General features: G+C 39.4%; 1 protein-coding gene across 1 annotated transcript in view; it reads left to right on the top strand.

The window, feature by feature from the left end:
• The window catches only part of CFAP54 (cilia and flagella associated protein 54), a 390,102-nt gene that overhangs the window by 146,758 nt on the left and 221,470 nt on the right, over nt 1–21,874 (top strand). Inside the window, exons 26-33 of the mRNA XM_030886291.2 lie at nt 801–890; nt 1,521–1,647; nt 9,696–9,810; nt 10,144–10,244; nt 14,076–14,306; nt 16,617–16,759; nt 18,723–18,904; nt 19,423–19,650. Coding sequence (XP_030742151.1) covers nt 801–890; nt 1,521–1,647; nt 9,696–9,810; nt 10,144–10,244; nt 14,076–14,306; nt 16,617–16,759; nt 18,723–18,904; nt 19,423–19,650 — 1,217 coding nt within the window. The remainder of the gene's footprint in view (nt 1–800; nt 891–1,520; nt 1,648–9,695; nt 9,811–10,143; nt 10,245–14,075; nt 14,307–16,616; nt 16,760–18,722; nt 18,905–19,422; nt 19,651–21,874) is intronic.

The following is a 21,874-nucleotide window of genomic DNA, read 5'->3' as shown; positions in this document are numbered from 1 at the left end:
TCCTGAAAGCGGTAAACCTAATATTGCGAAAGCTGTAATTGTCTTGTTACGTAGTTTAAAAAAATACAACCCGCTCCAATGTAAAGTATTCTAGATGTTCTAGAAATTTGAATGATTAATTTTGACCAGATCACTAAAAAGTAACAGTTTACCAAGAAGCACAGTGGACTGTTACTGGCAAAGTAGTAGATACAATAGCAATGACAATGAAAATAAAAGTGTTCTAATTTTAGTATGCGTAAACCACCTACTGTGATAGGCACTGTATTAGGTGTTTTTCATGTACTAAAATTCATAGAACTTGTATGAGAAAGCCATATTAGGATGGTGCTATTATTATCCCCATTGTAAAGACGAGAACACGGAGGCACAGAGAAACCAAGGACTAACTATTTAGTGCCAGCCTGACGCAGAAACTCTGCTCATCATTCTCCACAGCCCTCCCAAGATGCCCTTAATGAACAGGAGTGCATATCCTGGGTAGGTCCCTGCATCCTGGGTTTACTGCTTTATAATGGCTGTTGACCAAGAGGGAATCAGGCACCTAAATTCTCCACCCATTTTTGAGGGTAGACTCCTTGGTTTTTAAGGTAAAATGACAGGACAGTAATTGAGACTACTGTAGATTCTTTTTAACACCCAAACTATGATCAGATAATTGATATTTTCAGGAATGATCATTTAGAATGAACATTTGAGTATTTTTTTATTTTCCACACCCACCCTCACCCCAAAGAATTGCTGTTTTGGCTTTTGATGGTACGCAGAACCTGCAACTTACTCAAGTCTTTGGGCTTTAGATACCACCACGGAGCTCTCTGGAACAGAGGATCCGATCTTCCTCTACCCCATCGTGTTGAACTGGTCGGTGAAGGGCTCTGTGCGGGAAGGTAGGTCCTCTAAGACAGCCACTTTGAAGGTCATTCATTCTGTGGAGTTTGTTGTTGCCTGCTTCAGAACTTTTAGGTGTAAGGTTTTGGGTTTTTCACCAGTCAATATCACCCTGCATCTGGTTGCCAAATTGGGAGAGAGACCTAAGTGGGGCGCTGATTTTTAATGTCTGGAGAGGCCGAGCTTGGGCTGTGGCATATTTTGGGAGTGAACAGTGCTACGAAGAACTTTACAAAAGCTAGTACCTTGAGAAATGGTGGTTCTTAAATTCTGCTTAGAGGAAAATAGCAACATTATTGCTTAATATAGAATGTAATACAATAAAATCAGAGGAGAAAGTTATTCTAATGTGCCAACAGATCATAGTTTTAGAAGCAACTTTTCTGAAAACTTCCTCCACGTGGAGATACTTGGAAGATAAAATAAAAAATTCACATGAAGGAAATGCATGAGCTTAGAAAAACAACAGCTCGTACCACATCCATTCCTATAAATGATTCTTTCAGGTGAAAAATACAAATGTCAAGTTCGTAAACTTGCCTGTTGCGCAACAAAATGACCATTAGCAATAGTAACCTTTCTGCGCCCAAACTATGTTGATAATTCTGTGAAATCCCTTGGTTTTCTAGTTATGAGATTTAAGCAGAGACCTAGATTCCTGGAATTCTTTACACAAGTTATGCTAAAATGCATAAACGAGGAACGATTTTCCCTTGTCCTGGAGGTCACAACTCCTGTCCACGACTTCTTGAAAAGGTACATGTGTTATTCATTAAAATGTGTTTCTTTCTTAATGCTCCGATAATCCTTTTGTTATTTCTTTCTAAACAGTTTCAGTGACATATCATTCACATGCCATATAATTCAACCATATTAAACAGAGTTGTGCTGTCATCACCTTATTGTCAGTTTCATAAATATTAGGCTATGTAGAGAGAATGGAGTTAAAATAGCCACCTGGAAGGTAGTTTCAGATGTCTGGATGTAAGTAAGTCTTATACCACTGAAATAAACATAAACAGTCTTATACCACTGAAATAAGAATAGAACAGGCTCTATAAATAAACATAAACAGTCTTATACCACTGAAATAAGAATAGCGCAGGCTCAAATTTCTAATAGGAAATAGATTATGTTTCTTGGTTGTAGACCCAAGGTAGCCATTTCACCTGCAGGTGATCAGTTCCTGCGCACATGAGTTTTTTGGTCCAGTTTTGTTCACATGCTCTACTGTTTTAATTACTCCATAGCTTCAAGGAGAGCCCATAGAAGCGGGATCATTTCTTGGAGTTTTCTTTTGTATTTGTGGATACGGTACTCCTGAAACAGAAATAATAAAACGTTTAGAGGTATCCCTTGAGATCCGAATGATTCTCTTGGCCTTCCAAAAACAGGGAAGGAGTTTCATGTCTCTTGCCTATTATGAGAGATGCCAAGAGTTAGAGTGAATTCAACTTTTCTTCTGATAAATGAACTTTTTGGGAAAATGGGATCTAATTATCACACTTTAATTAAAGTATCCCACTGTAATTAAAGACAATAACATGAAATATATTTTTACAGATAGCTGTAAAATAGAAACCTTCCCTAAAACATGCCCCCCAAATATTCTTCCTAAAATGGGCATTGCACTTATTAGAACAAAAGTTTAGAAAAGATGTGCTTCATCTTTTTCAAATAATAGAAGGGGAAATTGTTTCTATTAAATGAAGAAAAACATGGTAATAATGGGATTGTTGGAATTAGAGAGTTTTATTACGTGAAAAAAAGAAGTCACAGCCAAAATAAGATATTTGAGAACGCTAAAGAATATACTTGATGCTAAAGAAAATCAGAAGACATTTTCAGCGTGCAGAGAAGTCTGGGTGCCTGACTGTGGAGCGACGGCCCCAGTCAGTTCCGACTCAGAGGGACCCTGTGGAAAAGAGAACCAAGCACTGCCTGGTCCCGTGCCAGCCTCCCAGTCCTTGCCATGTCGGAGCCCAAGGCTGAGTCACCATTGCCAGTCCATTCTCTTGCTGGTCCTCCACTTTATCATCGATCCTCGACCAAGCTTGATGCCCTTTCCCAGGATCTGGCCCTTTTGATAACACGTCCAAAGTACGTGAGATGAAGCTTCAGCATCCTCACACCCAAGAAGCCGCCAGCTGTACTGCTTCTAAGACAGATTGTCTGTCTTCCGGCAGTCTATGGTATATTCAGAATTCCTTTTCATGCCACAGTCCCAATGCATCCGTTCTCCGCCACTCTCCCTTACTCCTTGTCTCTTTCAGCTGCACACCAGGCAATGACAATATCGTGACGTGGGTCAGGCACACCTCAGTCCTCAAAGTGACATCTCTTTGTTTTGTTTTTGATGGTGTTGTGCTTAGTAGGCTTTATTGATAACTTATCCATTATAATATCTGTGCTAGGATGAGCTCAATATGTTCTCTGTCATTGATCATATTTAGCATATGTTTTAGATGTCGGCCAAGAAAATTAGAGAAAGATATGAGTTGTAAAATTTTGAAAAGTATGTAAATTTTCATGTTTTGTGAATGTTCAAGATTGAATTGTTGAAACTTGAAGAAAATCAACTGAAAAACTCTTGCAAATATTAAAAGTATATGTATTCATAAAAGCAATAGAAGGGTTAAGTCCAAAAGTATTCCTACAAAATCACATAAGCTTTTATTAAATAAAATATCATAGTGCAGCTATTGTTTCTCAACTTCATCTCCCTCACGGTCTATATACTTCGAAGGCAATGTTTCCATCTCTCTAACTTTACCCCAATAAGTTCTGTGCTCTTTTATTTACAAGACTTTAAAAGGGCAGGGTTGGCATCTTTGAAGGCCACAAATCATGTTACTTTTGTTATCATCTCTGCTTTTTAACACTTTGAAGAGGTCTTATGGAGCAGACTTGCCCACTTCCTGCAAGACATCCCTGAGGAGAAGCCACGAAGACCTACCCCGATACAGCTCTGGGTGCTGGAGCAGTCACATGGAGACTCCTGCCAGCGCTGAGATGCTTACACATTCACTGATTCAGCTTTCCTCCTGCAGTCGGCGTCATTGCGTGTGTTTTGTGAGATGGAAGAGGACTTTGTGGATTGGTGTCGGACATATGGGTTAATGTTGGACTTGTGGGCTTGGGCAGCACTGGGTTGGGATGCTTTCTCAATGTATACTTACCCTTTATATAAAACTCTCTCTTATATACAGATGAGTTTCTGTGGATTTGTTTCTCTTTCTACCTAGACTAACACATTATGTTTAGTGTCACATACCATTTGATTTCTCTGCTCCTATGAACACTGATTGTGGATCCAAATAAAACTGTTGGCAACTTCAATCTTCTGTCTGTTCATCCTGAAGTTGTTTATTGGTCCAGTTTTGAGAACTTTTGTTTTCTTTATATTGAGGTGCAATCTATTCTGAAGGATGGCTGCTAAGTCTTTACTTTTCATCTGTATGTCAAGTCTTCTTGGCTTTTGGCAAACAATGTGTCATTTGCATATTCCAGATTGTTAATGGGTCTTCCTCCAATTCTGATGCTGCATTTTCTTTCATGTAGTCCAGCTTCGCAGATTATTTGCTTAGTTTACAGTGAAAGGACACAATCCTCAGGTACATCAGTCCTTATTTTAAGCCACGCAGTATTCTCTGGTTCTGTTTGAACAACTGCCTCTTGGTCTACTGCCTTCTGGTCTATGTCCAGGTTTGCCGTAGCACAATTCAGTCTTTGAGAGTTCCTAGTCTTTGCAATGTTACTCCTGGTTCCTACAATCCACATTGTCAGATGCTTTCCCATAGTCACTAAATCACAAGTAAACCTCTTTCTGGTATTCTCTGCATTCACCAAGACCAGCGAGTGTCAGCAGTGATATCCCTTGTTCCAAGCCCTCTTCTAAAAGCAGCTGGAATTTTGGGCATCTCTCTGTTAGTGTTTGGCTTAAATGTTTTTGAACTATCTTCAGCAAAATTTTACTTGCCTGTAATACTAATGATATTGGTTGATGATTTCCACTTTCTGTTTTTTCACACCCCCCCTTTTTTTTGAATGGGCACAAATATAGATCTCTCACAGTTGGTTGGATAAATAGCTGTCTCCAAATTTCATAGATGAGTGAGTGTTCCTATTACTTCATCCGCTTTTTGTCCAATGCCTTCGATTGAACTTTAACTTCTTCTTTTAATACCATTGGTTCGTGGTCATATGTTACCTCTTGAAAGAGGTGAATGTCAACCAGTTATTTTTAGTACAGTGACTTATGTAATTATCCACCACCTTTGGTGCTTCCTGCATTTTTCAATATTTGGCCCATAGAATCTTTCAATATGGCAATCCCGGGCTTGAATGCTTCCTTGTTCATTAAAGCTCAGAAACACTGAGCAGGTTCTTCCTTCTTGGCATTCTCACTCCAGGTCTTTGCACACTTCACTAGAATCCTTTTGTGTTATTCTGGGTTCTTCAGAGAAACAAATCCACAGAAACTCATGTATATGAGAGAGTTTTATATAAAAAGGTTAAGTGCGCACCAAGAAAACATCCAAACCCAGTGCTGCCCAAGCCCACAAGTCCAACATTAGTCCATATGTCCAACACCAATCCACAAAGTCTTTCTCCATCTCACAAAACACATGCAATGATGCTGACTGAAGGAGGAAAGCCAAATCAGTGAACATGTAAGCATCTCAGCACTGGCAGGGGTCTCTACATGGCTGCTCCATCACCCGGGGCTGCATCGGGGTAGGTCCATGAGGCTTCTCCTTGGGGATGTCTTGCAAGAAGGAAGTGAGCCTTGCCAGCTGAAGCAGGGAACTGGCTAAGGCAGCTGCACCCTGGTCCAACCATCACAAAGCAAGAGAGCCTAGAACTAGAAAGGTGAGGCTTATAGAGCCATTTATCTCTCCGCCCTTCAATTAACCCCACATGTGTTTATCAGCCAGGTTGGCATAATAAACTAACTACATCACCTTTACTTTGTCTTTTTTAGCTACCCTTTGATTTTTTTTCCTTATGTCAAAATTTATGCCAGTTCCTTTAGCTTCTGCACATTGAGGAACACGTTTCAGAGCCTCTTCTGATATCCATTAAGTCTTTTCTTCTTTTCCTGTCTTTTCCTGTCTTTGTAATGACCTTTTGCTTTCTTTACGTATGATGTTCTTTAAAAAGATTATTGGTGTATAATTAACATATCATACAATTAAACGGTTCAATCATATCAACAAGGGCTGTACGTCATCTTTATAGTCAGTTTTGTAGTTCTCCCCCCTTTTTGCATATTGATGTTGATTCCCACCCCCTTTCCTCTTCCATGTCCCCAGGCTCTTAATGTCATCCCACAACGTGTTTGGCCTTCAGTCCTTAGAGTTCAGTGCATCAAACTATTCTTGAAATGTTCTATATCCAGGTTGAATATAGGCAAAGCCATATTTTAACTCAAATTGATTTTAAAAGTTTTCTTCAGCTTTGGCCTGAACTGGCACATGAGCAATTAGTAGTCTATTCTATGTCAGCCTCTGGCTTTGTTGTGGCTGCTGACATTGAACTTCTCCATCATCTCTTTGTATAGTTATAGTTGACATGATTCCTATGAATTCTATTTGGTAAGGTCACTGGTATAGTATTTATTTAGGTCATTGAGAAAGGTATTTGCAATGAAGAATCATTCATTGGTCTTGCAAAATCCTATCATGTGATTTCCAGCATTGTTTCTATCATCAACGCCGTATTTTCCAACTACCAATTCTCTCTGTTTCCAACTTTTGCATTCCAATCAACAATAATTATTAGTTATTATCAGTATATCTTGCATATTTGATCAATTTTAGAGTTAAGAAATTGGTAGAATCCTTGGAGTTTTTTCATCATTGGCTTTAAAAATTAGTGGGTCAGTTTGAGTAATAGTATTATGGTAATTGGTCTTCCTTGTTAGTGTATAGATAGATATTTTTCCTACCCAAATGGCCCTGCATTTCAAGATAGCTCTTGAAATGTTCTTTTTATTGATGAGATGGATATCCATCTTCTTCAATTTGACATTCCCAGCAAAATGACCAATACCAGTCCATTTCAGCCTACTGATTCTTAGGATATTGATCTTTATGTGTTCCATTTCATTTTTTACAACTTATAATTTTCTTTATTCTATTTCATACACTCTGTATTTAGATTATTCATGTATGTTTACAGCTGTTTATTCTCACTTTGAGATGTGCTTCATCAGCAAATGAAGGTCCTGAATGCTTTCCTCCATTCACATCATTATAGTCGCCTCTACTTTGTGCCTTCTGACCTGAGGGCTCATCTTCTGCGACTCTACTATCTATGACCATGTTTCACTGTTACTCATAAGGTTTTCAATGGTGAATCCTTCAGAAACAATGCCTCTTCCTTCTTCCATATCTGTCTTAATTTGAAAGCTTTGCTGAAACCACTCCAACACAGGTGAAGCTGTTGGTATTTGAAATACTGATGGTTTACAGCATGACAACAACGTGAAAGTCATCACAGTACAACCTAGTGACATAAGAAGACATTTTCAGCCATGTAATGCCTCAGTGAGCATACATGTGCCTTTTTTCTATCTAAGTAAGTACATATACCCAGTAGAAGGTGGCGCATGCAAATCTCTGGAGCATGCAAATAAGCTGGGGAAGAGTAGTGAGCATTGGGATATAGGTTTAGTTACATCTAAGTGGGTGGATACTTAAAAACAAACTTTAATAATGGTCTTGCGCAGGAGTCTATATTCCTGTTTCAAACATAAAAATGGAAAACAGCTTATATCAAATAATGATACAGGAGTAAAATGCACGGCCAGAGTTAAGATGAGGATTACTATTTTTAAGGAGTGTTCCTATCTATAGAATGATACTGATTAGCTTTAGCTACTTTTATATTTAAAAATTATTACATGCTAAAAAATTTAGGAATACTTACAAAAATTTTATACTAGAAATAGGATATTTGACTTTTTGGAGTCAAAGTGAGAGAAAGAAAATACATTAAACATTTTTATCCCTTAAAAAAGAAAGGAAGGCAAAATTAAAAAAAAAAAGGATGCATTGAGAACCTGTTCAATGTCAAACCCTGAATATGGTAGAAATAAACCCAAGCATTTCAGTAATCACAGTAGCTATAAATGAATTAAATTCAGAATAGATTTTACAAACCCAACTAAATGTGGTTTACCAGACTTTGATAACTAAGATGTACCTGACCCAAGCCATGGTCTTATCAATTGCCTCTGAAAGCTGGACAATGAAAAAGGAAAACAGAAGAATTGTACTCAGATTGTGGTTTTGGTAAAGACTATTACATGTACTGTGGGCTGCCACCACCAGAGTGAGCAAGCCAGCCACAGAAGAAGTACAATGAGAATGCTCCTTAGAAGTGAAGATGCCAAGACTTTGGCTCCCTTACTTTTAACAAGTCATCAGGAAATTCCAATTGTTAGTACAGATCAGTAAAATAGAGGATCAACCCAAACAAAGGCAGCCCCGTGAGATGATTGACACAACAGTGCATACAAGGTCCTCAACTACACCAGTCATCCTGTAAGTGCAATGCTTTGTTCGGCTGTGCATGACGTCATCATGATTTGAAACCAGCATGACCAAGCGATACCTGAAACAAAATGATGCAGTGTCAAAAACAAAGGGATGGATGATGAGACAGAGAGGCTGTATCTGCAAAATGTGCTGTCAGTGAAACATGAAGTGGAATGGTTAGTGATTAGCTCCATTTAAAAATGTAACAGGCTATTAATTGTTTTTCTGTGGGAGTCTGGAGAGAGTAAGGGCCTATAAGAATGACAAAGCTGGTTGGAAAACAGCAGGCTTGGGATGCAAGGTAGAGAATCTGGATCCGACATCCCGAGTGGTCACTGGTCCAAGCTTCCTAGGTTAAGGAGACAATGAAATACAGTGATCATTTAGGGTCATCATATCGACATTGAAGTGAGAAATGAATTGTCTCTAAGACTGAGATAAAGTTGAGTCATATACCTCAATGCCTGGAACTAGTTCTCCAGGTTCACTTAGCCATCTTATTAGCTTTCCCATGATGGTGGACCCTTCATTACATGCAATTTACCCTTTTGGATCCCATTTAACATTTTGTAGGAGGGTGTTGCTCCACCTGGCAAGTATTTGCCAAAAATATATATATATATACATTCCAGGAAATATATATATTTATGGAAACATAGGTAATAAGTGTCAATAGAAGGAAAATGAGAAACTTTGCAGTACATATTTAAACATGACCCAGATTACCACTGACGTCTATGGAGAATGGGGGAAACCAGGTTAAAACCCCCCGGCAGGTGATTGAGTCAGGAGAACTTAGCCCACATCTAAGAGGCTTAGTCCCCGTGGGCAGTCAGAAGTGAATGATGCCTGCAAGCCTGTATATGATTGGACTAAAGAGACTCAGAGCTGTTAGTAGAAAGAGAGCTTGTCTACATCACTGGGATCTAGTGTTCTCAGTTGTAAAGGGAGGGGTACCGTTTGTCTTATTTTCAGGCCAATTCGATTCCTCTCATATCATGCCTTTAATTGCTGCACTTTTGTCCATAGACACATTAGTTTTCATCCTATTTTATGATTTAGGTTACATTTTTTCTCTTTTGAGAGCCAGATGGTATCACCAGATGCTATCACGATCTAACTTCCACATGGGACACAAGCAATTTTGGACAAACTTCCTGCATAGTTTCAGTGACAGCATTCATTAAAGGACCTGTTTCTTTGAAGTAGATCTGCATATTTTTGCAAATCCTTTTGATTGATTTTGTATTTTTGCCTTAGGAGGAATGAGACCCTACTTGGAACCAGAAGGCCAAGATTTAAGGACAATATTTTAAATAAAAAAGCAAACAAACCTGTTAGGAAGTTTAAAGCTATAGTAATGGAGATTGGAAAAGTAAGTTTGAAATTTTAAGCTCATGAAACAAGAGATTCATGTATTTAGAGATGATTTAAGTGAATTTTAATTTTTAATAATATGAAACCACAGGAAAGAAAAATAAGCATATTTTTATAATTAGCATTTTTCAATTCTTATTATCATATGAATATTTTTATAATCAGAACTTCTTATCTCTAGGGGTACTTTTGATGTTGCTCTTTAAGTAGGGGAAGTAAGGAACCCTCTGTATTTCAGGGTTGTAAGATGAGTGATTTAGACTCCATGACATAGCATTTTGTTCAAAGTTTGAATTTAGTTTGTAATGTTTTTGTTATCTCCTTTATTAAGGTTACAGAAATACCACCAAAAAGAAAATATAAAAAAAGGGAAACGCTAAGAGAATTTTTTTCCAGAAATCCAAGTATTTCTGAAATGGCAGAACAAGAAAGGTATCATTTAACTAATTCATTTGACAAATGTTCGCTTGAGGGTGACTCTGTAGTGGCATCATTTGGGGCAGGAGGGATACACTGGGGGAATAGATAGATAAAGGTCATGGCCACCAGGGACCTTACTTACCAAGGGAACATAGTGAACAAATAAGCACACAGATAAATAAGGTAATTCAGAAGTGTATTCATTTTGTGAAGTAAATGAACTAGATAATATGTTACAGAGCTACTGGGCTGGGGTGATCGTAGAGGTGGAAGCAGTTTACTTAGGGTGGTCATTAGAGCAAATTGATGTTATTCTTTTTCTCTTCAAAACAGGATTTTTTTGTCATATAATTCATATATCATAATTTGATAGTTCAAACACATCAAGAAGAGGTGTACTGTCATCACCACAATCAGTTTTGGAACATTTTTTTAGTTCTTGTACTCATTGTAATTAGCACTATGTTTACCCCCAACCTCCCCTGCTACACCCTCAAGGAACGATTAATCCAGTTGCTGTCACTATAGATTGAAATATTCTGCATTTCATATACAGAAAATCATTTTTTAAAACTCATATAAATGAAAACTAACAATAACAAAGTATAACAGATAAAAACCTCAATAGAAAGGAACATGTTGCAAACGAGAATGAGATTAAAATGGATCAAAAGGGAGATCAAACGATAAGGTGTTAAATTCTAATGTAAGTGCATCTGTAGTTATCCACTTTCCCATGCACTCTGCACGATAGCAAGGCTGTTCACCTCCCTGCTCTATGGCCAGAGACAATTGACAGGAGGCCCAACCCATCTGGAGTTCCCATCCACTTTTTTTTTTAACTGAAACAACTTTAAAATAGATTGAAAGGGAGATAAAATGATATGATATTGCATTTTGACCTGTCTATATCTGCCATAATGGACTTCACAACCTTCTCTGTCTGATAACAAGGCTGTTCACATCCCTCAACTGTGATCAGAGGAAATTTACCAGAGGCTTAATCCACGTGTGGACCCTGCAAATGGATTTTGGCCTCCACTGTCATCTATAGCCTTCTGCAGACCAGGTGTTCACAGTTTAAGCTCTGATCCCGTTCCCTATTTTGGATTTGGACTTTATTATTTACAATCCTTGGATCACACAGGCTGGTGTGCTTCTTCCATGTGGATTTAGCCATCACACTTAGATGGCTGCTTCTTTGAAGACAAGCCTTTAAGACCGCAGACACTATTTCTTCTGATAACCAGGCACCATAGTTTCTTCACTACACTTGGCAATAGTACCCAGAGCTTTAATGATCTCTTCACGAGAGTGAGCATCAAGCAGGGCCATGCCATAAGAACTAATTGAGGGGGAGGGGGAGAAAAAGGAAAACGAGCTGATTCCGGGAACCCAAGAGGCAAGCGAATTTGGGGGATGAGGGCAACAAATGTATAGATGTGCTTTACACAATTGATCTATGTATTGTGATGAATTTCATGAGCCCCAATAAATTGATTAAAAAAAAAAAAGAACTAATTGTTCTTAGATTGGGGCTAGAATTAAGTGCAAGCTCCAAATCCATTCATGAATATCGGGTTTATATATGTCTCTAGCTCACCTTAGAGACAACATTGTCATTTTACATCAGAGAATATATATTATCATGAAGCATCACTTTAACTGTCATGGAGTCAGTGCTGATTCATAGCTACCCAAGGTTCAGGGTAGAATTGCCCCTGTGAGTTTCCAAGACTGTTAATCTGGCAAATTATTCTTAATTATTGGTGGATCTAATTCTTTGTTCCATACATTTAAACACATTTATTGTGATTGTAGGGTCCTTGGGTGGTGCAAAAATGTAAGTGCTTAGATGCTAACTGAAAGGTTGGCAGTTCAAGACCACAAAATAGCCATTAAAAACCCTATTGAGCACAGTTCTACTCTGACATAGATAAAGGGTTCATGAGTCAAAATTAACTGGACCACTGTGCTTTGATTTATCATGGTTGTAATGATTTGGAAGGAATTTGGGGGTGATCAAGTAAAGAGAGCTAGTCATTGCACAAGCTATTTATTGGGGCTGATGCATGGACAGTAGTACACAGGGGTTCCCCCACTGCAGAAGATAAACCAGAGGAATAAGTTAAAGGAGAATTGGGCAGGAACCATTGCAGAGAAGGAAAGAAGTTTGAGGAAGCTCAGGTGAACTCCTCTGGTAGTTAGATGCACCTTAGGGGAGGATTTCCCACAGCAAGTTGGGAACGGAATCAGAGAACTCCAAAGACAGCAGCATCTTTGTTGTTGTCCTCATGTGCTGTTGAGACGGCTAGTAGATTTAACATATCAAAAGAGACTAAAGATACAATCTAATCCTGTAGATCTTATATGCCACATTAAAATAGTTGCCTCTAATCCTGCCTCACTAACATTATAGAGGTTAGGATTTATAACACATAAAATAATTATATCGGATCACTAAATAGAAGATAATTATATAATACTGAGAATCCTGTCCTAGATTAGTTGACCATATTTTGGAGGGACACAGCTCAATCCATAGCACCCACTCTGCGGTATCTCACAAGACAGGATGGCAATCTGTCTCCCAAAAGTCAAAGCCTTGCCTCCCCTGTGGAGAAATTCTACTCCACATCTGATCAACTCAATGGCAATTAACAACACGAAAAACAAAGGGCAAAAACAAAAAGCTGAAAAACCCTGGATGAAAAGAAAACCAACATCTTTTGATTTTCAAAATCAACAGCTTGCTTCCTTCCTTTGTTTGCCAAAAGGTCTACTCCTCTGATTCAATCTCTGCCCATCTTCTTTCTGTTTTCCTTTTTCTCTTTCTTCTATGTGTGAATTTTGATTCAGTTTAAACTCAGTACAGTATCATATAAGTGAGGAAATTACCTTACTTTACCAACTGGTAAATTATCCTGAGCACCTACCTTTATGCCTGTGGTAAACAGCATGGAGGGAGACACATCTGACCTCCTGTGGCTTCCCTATTGCCATGAAGCAGGAGTCAGACAAGTCCCTATTGTTCTTCTCAATGACTTATTCGGACACCAACTGCCCCTCCCATACCATATGGGTCTTGAGAATGGCTACACAGAACTCAGACAATACTCACAATTAAGAGGTTTACTAGGGAAGTTAATAGGTTATGACAGCAAACAGCAAGGACAAAGGCATTGGTCTCCTCAGCCAGCAGCCAAGTCTCTCTCCAATTCTCAGCCTCTCAGTCCCATGGTAGCCAAGTCTTTCTGGTTCTTAGTCTTTCCGCCATGTGGCCCCTTGGTCTTTGCCTCCATGGGCCAGGAAGCCAACCCACGAGTCACTTGGTCCCACAGTTCCACAGTGTGGGTCAGATAAGGAAGCAGTACCGCTGCTCCTCTGAGGCTCTGTGCCACAAGCTGCCATGCATGTCTCGGTGGCCTCTGTCACTTCATACACAGATCTTGAACGGGCTCTTCCCAGGTCCTCTCAGTTTCTCCCTCCTCTCCTGTTTCAAAACTGGATCATCCTTACAGCCAGGGGGTGGTAACAGGAACGGATCCATCCCCTCTATTAGTGTTACACATGCCCTGTTTTTGTAGTCCACTCAATTGGGTGGTGGGACTATAGACTCTTGAGTAGAAGACCCGTATGAAGATATCTCACTCCACCACAGGGCCTTCTACATCTCCCAATTTTACATCTATAGCACTGAAAAACTGAGAAGCAAGTCAGGAAGATTTGCATAAGGGTAGTCAAGTGACTTCTTGATCTATTTTATGTAAGGTGGAATTCTTCTTCTTGCTTAAGTGTCTAGAGGTTTGTGTAAAACCGCAAAATTCCTTTCTCCCATGGCAGAAATAAGAGAGCTGATGTTAGAAAAGTAGCCTATCAATTCTTGGTGGATAATATGAACCCGATCATTCTAAATCATGTCAAAAGAAAGCGGTTTCATCAAATATATCTGGAGGAGATGCCCTGGAGATCTCAGATGAATCTGCATCTGGCAAACGCACATTTCAACCTGTTCCTACAAAAGCTAGGGGAGCGAATGAAGATGAAATTTGGTCCTTCCCCAACAATGGTCAGGTATAGTACATTATCAATGTATAGCAAATGTTTAATCCTATGAACATGTATTATCTATGCATGTGGTTCTAATGCTGAAAACAATCTAAAAGAGGTTTGTAGGGTGCCTGTACTTGATACTGGCCATTGGTGTGTGTTCTAATCTCTTATCTCAGAGTCTGAAGCGCTTCTGAAGTACTAATTTACACATATCTTGACTATGTTTATTAATATACCTTGCAATGCAAGGATAAAGTGCAATTTGAACAGAAATCTAAAATGAATTGTATCATAGTTTACATGTCAGTAGGTGTTAGGCAAAACTCTATATAATTTAGAAGTATATATTTACCCTTGATATAGAGAGATGCTATTTTTCTTATATAATCTCACCTTTCTATCATTAATTCATAAATCCTGCTACTGTTGTCACAGGAACTTCTGTGTGTCTATCCCGGCGCCCAGATCTGTCTCTCCTTTCTCTTAGAAAGGCACTGGTCATTGGGTTCAGGGTGGACTCATTTTCACTTGATTTCATCTACAAAGGCTATTTCCAAGCAAGGTCACATTCACATGTCTGGGGGGTTTGGACATTACCATACATTTGGGAGTAAAATTCAACTCACAAGAAGTATACAAAGATGAATCATATATACCAGGCAAATATACATATAGACTACAGTCTGGAAGGATTAATCACAAATGTTCATATATAAACATATAGCTTTTGGTATAAAAAACCCCACAGATAACTAAAACTTCTGGTAAAAGCAAAAGAACAATGCAGTCTTTGTTCCTGGGCAGGATTTTCCTCTGATTGGAATGGCACAAAGGAATAGTTTCATAGAAAAGAGGCACTTGACCAAGGCCTAGATGGATTGGCATGGCTTTGAAATTGAGAAGTAGGCATTCTAAAGAGTTGGAAGAACACAAGTCAGAGTCGATGTAGGAAACACAGGATGAGAACCACAAACAGTCTGACAAGAGTCTAGTACAAATGACATGGAGTGGCATGAAATAACTAGAAAAGTCAGCCAATACCAGACCAGAGGTGCTATTAAACATCTATTAACTTGAACTTTATTTGATACACTTGTAGAGTGAAAGGCTATTGAGGATTTTGAGCAGGGCCATGATAAGACATTTCTCTGGCAGCAACATATCAAATGAATTGGTGGGAGGACAGACCTGGTTCAGGATATACATTAAGAGACTAGTTATTCAAATAATTCAGTAAGAAAAAAATGAGCGTTGAAATTCCTTAGTGAACTTGGTCTCCTGGTTTGTTTCTCCAACATTTTGGCTAAAATCACAACCAGATTGACCCTTCACAGTAACGTCCTGTTAGGACCCACTTGCTGTAGTCTGCGCTAGACTTACATTCAGGATGCAGTTCACGTCCCCGACCAACAGAGTGCGTTGGGTCAAAGTGAGCCACCTATGTGGGGCCAGGCCAGGGAAATTGGGTCAGACCAGAGAGACTGAAAACAGTTGCTTCTCTCTGAGCTGCCTTGCAAACGCTAGTTGTCACTGAGCCCATCCCGACTCACAGAGACCTATGTACAACAACAAAACACTGCCAGGCCCTGTGCCAGCCTCACTGTTTTTCTGTGTCATTTCATCGTGTTGGGGACCTTCCTCCTCTTTGCTGCCCCTCTACGTTACCAAGCATGATGCCCTTCTCCAGGGACTGGTCTCTCCCGACAACATGTCCGAAGTACGGGAGGCAAAGTCTCACCATCCTTGCCTCTAAGGAACATTCTGGCTGTACTTCTTCCAAGATAGGTTTGTTTGTTCATTTGGCAGCCCACGGTACTTTCAATATTACAGAACCATTTATGCACAGTCAGTGGTCTAATTTTTGCCACGGTAACTTAGTACCAAATTTTATTTTCTTAAAAGTGTAATATATACTCAGTATTTCTGGATGCATGCCTTTTTAATGGAAGTTTAGACCTTCTCTAAAAAAAAAAACACCCCAAATTGTGGACACATTGTGTACACAGTAGGTAAGTTCACGGACCTGTATTAAGATCAAGTGGTTGTGAACACAAAGCAGTCTTTCAATGCTCAGAGACTATTCAGATTTTCAAGGGCTCTTGCAAGGAAACCGATGTTGATGTTAAAATTCCTTAGAGAAAAGTGATAACATTTTATAATTTCAAAGTTAATTGGAAAATATTTGACTTTGAACAAGTGCCAAAATAGCTTGTGATCCAAAACTTGTGGGCACTAGCTCAAAAAGTTTCACGACTAAAAGGTTGTATTTGACAGGTTTAATTCAGTTTTGCTTGTATTGTTATTTTACTGTGTCTTTTTTCCCCTTTGCAGCTTCCGGTCACTTGATCCTAACATGTTTGCATTATATAATTCAGGAGCAGTATTACCCACAGGAAAATTTACTGTAGAAAGTTATAAGGCAATGCTTGATTTCCTTCTGACTGCTAAAAAACGAAGGGCTAATTTGCCATCAGGTAAAATAAATATGTTAATATACTGTGAACTTGCCTCTAAGGTTTTTTTTTAATTCACAAACAAATGTAATACACACACACAGTTGTACTGAGGCACACATGCCATTACCTAAAGATCCAGGAATTCAGTTGAGTTGTGTAGGAAATTGTTGTTTTCTCTTAAAAAAAGTTCGATATTTTTATGTTCTTATCATATGTATTGGAAATATCTGTTTTATTCTCACCGTTACCAATGTACCTACTTGCCAAATATAAGGGTCATTTGTTGCATCTTGGCAGCTGTGGTTCAGCGACCATGCGTTCTGTTTTAGTGGAAATGGGTCTCCAAACACAATTCTAATGTGTCAAGGCACACATTAAGGCAGAAAAGCCTAATCTGTGTTCAGGACTGTGGCAGCCTTGTCCCAGGATCTCCCTCTAGTACTTCCACTTCCCATGAAAGCTCACTCCCAAATGCATGCAGCAATATGCTGATGGAGGGGTCAATTCTTGTTGTTACCTGCTTGATGACAGGGGTTTCTATGAAGTAGGGGGTATGGGCTGCCATGATAACTTTCATATGCTGAACTTGACTGATAGTTTACTCCTGTTCCTGCAAAGACAATGGATCCTGGATCCTATTCGAACTGTATTTGCTTCCTAGGGCTGCTGTAACAAAATGCTATGGTCTCGGTGTCCTGTAAGAACAGAAATTCTTATCTTCCAGTGCTGGAGGCTAGAAGTCCAAGTGAACAAGGCCATGCTGCCTCTGAAGGACCTCTCTGCTTCGGGCGTAACAGGCATGCCTTGGTTTACAGAGGCACACATCACAGGGCAGTCTCCCCTGGGGGGTCTCTGTGTGTTTTCTCCTCTTTTAGAAGGACACCACTCAGATTGGTTCAGGACTCCCCTTAAGTTATAACATCTTCACAGACAGACTCTATTTCCACAGAAGTTCATATTCATAAGTACTATAGGATAGGATCTCCACATAGTCATAACACTGACCAATCAGCTAATTTGAATACCACTCATTTTATAAGGAAACATTATTTCTAGTATCTTTTAAATATTATAAAAGCTCATATAGATTTTTAATGATACATGAAGTGCGTTATAACTTGTGCTGATTGGGGTACTTCATATGCTGTTTAACTGCCCTTGGAATGTCGATTCATATTTGAGGTACTTTGTGTCTTTGACAACTTTTTGTAGGGCATACATTAGTTGTACCGATCTACATATTTTACATATATAGGTGTATATATGTAAATACATTTGTATATGCATACATATGTGTGTGTGTATATACATATATATATATACATACATACACATATATATGTATATATAAGCATTTGAAACTAAATTCCACAGAGCTTTAGTCTGGTTTTGCATATAGTTTTTTTCTTTTAAACTCACTCCCTCCCTAAGACCTACCATGAAATTTGAAATAGATATTTTAATATTGAGATCTACTTCCTGATGCAGAGTTCTAAGAGAAACTTCATGCCAGAAAAAATAGTCTGTGTTTTTATGTCATGCCAACAGGGTAGGGAATGACCAGGGCCACTCCCTGCACAAGGCCAGGGACGGTGCTCCTTTCCTCCTTTACGTGTCCTGAGCGTGATCTATGTGGAGGGGAAGTAAGGGAATCCACCTGTGTTTGCTCAAGCACATGCTTACTCCTGCCTTCCGTTGCTCCTTTGGCCATCTCCCTTTCCTGGGATTTCTTTCTATTCTCTTTCCACAGGCTGGGTTGGCGGCCCTCTTTTAAGACCTAACAGGTAGTGCCCCTCAATTAAGACATGATGTAAGAGCTTCTTTCCCTAGAAGCATTCCCTGGCTCAATTCCCAGGTTAATTCTGCAAACTTAGCTGGCATGCATTTGCTGAATTAGTCATTTGCTGTATCTCACTTATATTGTTTTCTGGAACTCAATTTTCTATTTTCAATAACGTTGTGCTTTTTGTTTGTGTTGCAGATGCCGATGAATTTTCTGTGTATATGAATTACCAAATGGATGAAAAAGAGATTCCCAGGATGCAAACAGGTTCTGACACGGACTCTCAGTCGGGTGTTAGTTCTAGGGAGAAGGACCGAACAGGAAATGCGAGCCTACCAGACCATTTCACAAAAATCTTTCTCTATTGCAGAAGAGCCATGGTAATGTGGTCATTTTGATTTGGTAACGTCATAAACCTAAAGTTTACCCCATATGCACAAGCCCGTAAGTTATATTGCCAGGTAGTTATTTGCTATGTAGTTTATGCATAATTTTGGTTTCAACTGTGAGAACCCATCTTGTTGGATTCAGCCTCGGTGAGTGGTGAGGTTTGCCTTCCATGGCAGTGAGGCCTCTTGTAGTGTCCATCCTCATGGAGAGATGGTGAGTTTCTCTGGCCTACAGCCGTCCATCCACCTAGAGTGGCCACTGTTCCTGTCCTTCATGGGAGTAAAAAGCTCGTCTTTCTCCCACAAAGTGGCTGGTGGTTTTGAGCAGCTGACATCATGGTTAGCAGCCCAATTTGTAGCCACTATGCCACCAGGGTTCCTTTCTAATGGTACATAGTCATGATTTTAGCTATCTTTATATCGCCATAGTATTTGCAGAAAGATGAACTTGTTCAGGGCCCTGGAAACTTTGGTACCTTGGAATCACTCGAATGTTGCCTTTGTTCTAGGTCCTTGCTCACCGTGGTGGCTACTGGACTCTGCTTCAGAACTGCTGTCGGGCCTTTTGGAACTATGCGCACGCTCTACAGATAATCCTTAAACAAGGATTTGATCTTTTTAAAGTCCTTCCTATGAATCAGGATAGCTTCCTCTGTATTTCTGTGTTACCATTCTATCTGGGAGCAGAATTGCTTATTGACATGTTAATAGAACTTCAAAACATTGATTCTATTAAGGTAAGAACTTTTTGGTTCTTATTTGAATTATAGTCAATAAAAATATTCTTATATCCTGTAACCTTGGGTAGATAGAAATTAATTTCCCCCCTTGAATGCCTATTTAGTTGGTCTATATTTTATTTCTTCTTATGATTTGGTTCCTAATATATAACTTGCATTGATGTTCATGAAAGATGATCTCAACCAGAAATTTTGATTTCTTCAAGGCAAGAGAGTCACCCTAAAGGACTTCCAGGTCCTACGTGAGTTCATCTTAATACATTTTCTCCTCACAGCAACCTTCTTTAAGAACAGAGGGAAAAATGGGCTCAGAGAGAGTGCAACATTTGCCGGTGAGGTTGCATCCTTTGCTTCATCCTTCCCTGTTACCTGGCTCCACCTCGTGTAGAATTGACAACCATTTTAATTCTCCCACATTGAGATTGAGACCATGGAAATAAAATGGAAAAGGCGCAAGCATAAAATAATCTAAACATGGAAATGAAGTAAACACAGAAACACAATGCACCATGGATAGGGCATTTGGTTTAATGCTGTATTGTGAACTAAATTTCTAGAACTAAACTATATGCTTACAATAAAACAAAGGACAGGAAAGGTAAATGGTATGATGCTGGCAGAAGAAAGGTTAGTGGGTTCAATCCCTTGACCTTTTGGTTTGCTGAGTGCTTAACCCCTGCACCAGCAGGGCTCCTGCTACGGGAGTGTCACCAAGAAACCAGACTCACTGGCCTTGAGTCCAATCTGACCCGTCGTCTCTGAGACTGAATCTTAAAGAGGGCCTCTTGTTCTGCTGTGGAGTAGCTTGGTGGTCTTGATCTGCTGCCCTGGTGGTTGGCAGCCCAAATGCTCATCCTGCAGTGCCACAGAGCTCCTCCCACTGGAATAGAGGGAGTCTTCATCCTTCACACTGGTTTCCTTTACAAGAGGAGAATGGTGCAAAGAAAGAAAGAGAGACACAGGATGCTGTAGGAGACTGCAAATATAAGAACTGTGAGTCAGAGAATGCTTAGGACTACCAGAAGCTGGGAGAGAGGCACAGAACGGTTTCTCTCTGCGAACCTTCAGAGGGTATCGACAAGCTGATAGCCTGATTTGGACTTCTAGCCTTTAGAACTGCCAAACAGCTAATCAGTTTGTGGTATTATGGTAAGTGTGCATGCCTCTAACAATAGTGATTCGGAATATATGAACCAGAACTCACAGAACTTTAGGAAAAAATAAAGTCTACAATCAACAATTGATGGAATGCTAGGATAAAAATCACACAAGGTATGTAAGATTTAAACACTGTCAACTAACTTGATCTAATTGATATTTATACAGCAGTATACTTAACAATGGCAGAATCCACATTATCAAGTGCACATGGAGTAGTCATCAAGGTGGATCAAATACTGAGTAAAAAATAAATCTTCATAAAATTTAGAATATAGAAGCTATAAGGAATATATTTTCTGATCACTACAGAAGTGAATTATAATGTTATTGTTAGATGCCATCAAATTGACTCCAACTTGACACAGTCCTGTGTACAGTAGCATGGAAACTGCCTGGTCTTGTGCTGTCCCCATTACCGTTACGATGTTTGGGCCCATTATGTGTCCACCGCATCAGTTCATCTCCTTGAGCATCTTCTCCTTTTTCACTCACCCTCTACTTTACCAAGAACGATGGCCTTTTCTAGAGACTGGTCTCTCCTGTTAACATGTCCAAAGTGCCTGCGATGAAGTTTCACCATCCTCACTTAGAAGGTGCACTCTCACCAAAGTGGCTGCATCATTTGCATTACTACCAGCAGTGTTGAGGGTTCCGATTTCTCTACATTCTCATTGACACTTGTTTTTGGCCACAATTTTCACTGCAGTCACACAGAATATATAAAGAAATCTTACAACTCAACAGGAAACTGAACAGTCAAATGAAACAAATGGGAAACAGGTTTGAATAGCTACTTCTTTAAGGAGTATCAACAAATGGCCAATAAACACATAAAAAGATATCCAATGAAATTAGACACTAGGGAAATGCAAATCAAAACAATGAAATGATACTTCTCACTCAGCAACCAGTTTGCCACGGAGTGAATTCTGCCCCATGGTAGTACCTTCACGTGTCCCGCAGTAGAATTGTACTCCGTAGGGTTGCCAATGGCTGATTTTTCACAAGTGAATCACCAGGACTTTCTTCCAAGACACTGCTGGGATGTATTCAGATTACC

Source organism: Echinops telfairi, unplaced genomic scaffold (assembly GCF_000313985.2).
Source record: "Echinops telfairi isolate 266 unplaced genomic scaffold, ASM31398v2 ScPeMD7_2;HRSCAF=8, whole genome shotgun sequence".
NCBI classification, from domain to species: Eukaryota; Metazoa; Chordata; class Mammalia; order Afrosoricida; family Tenrecidae; genus Echinops; species Echinops telfairi.
This window is presented reverse-complemented; position numbering and strand designations above follow the sequence as displayed.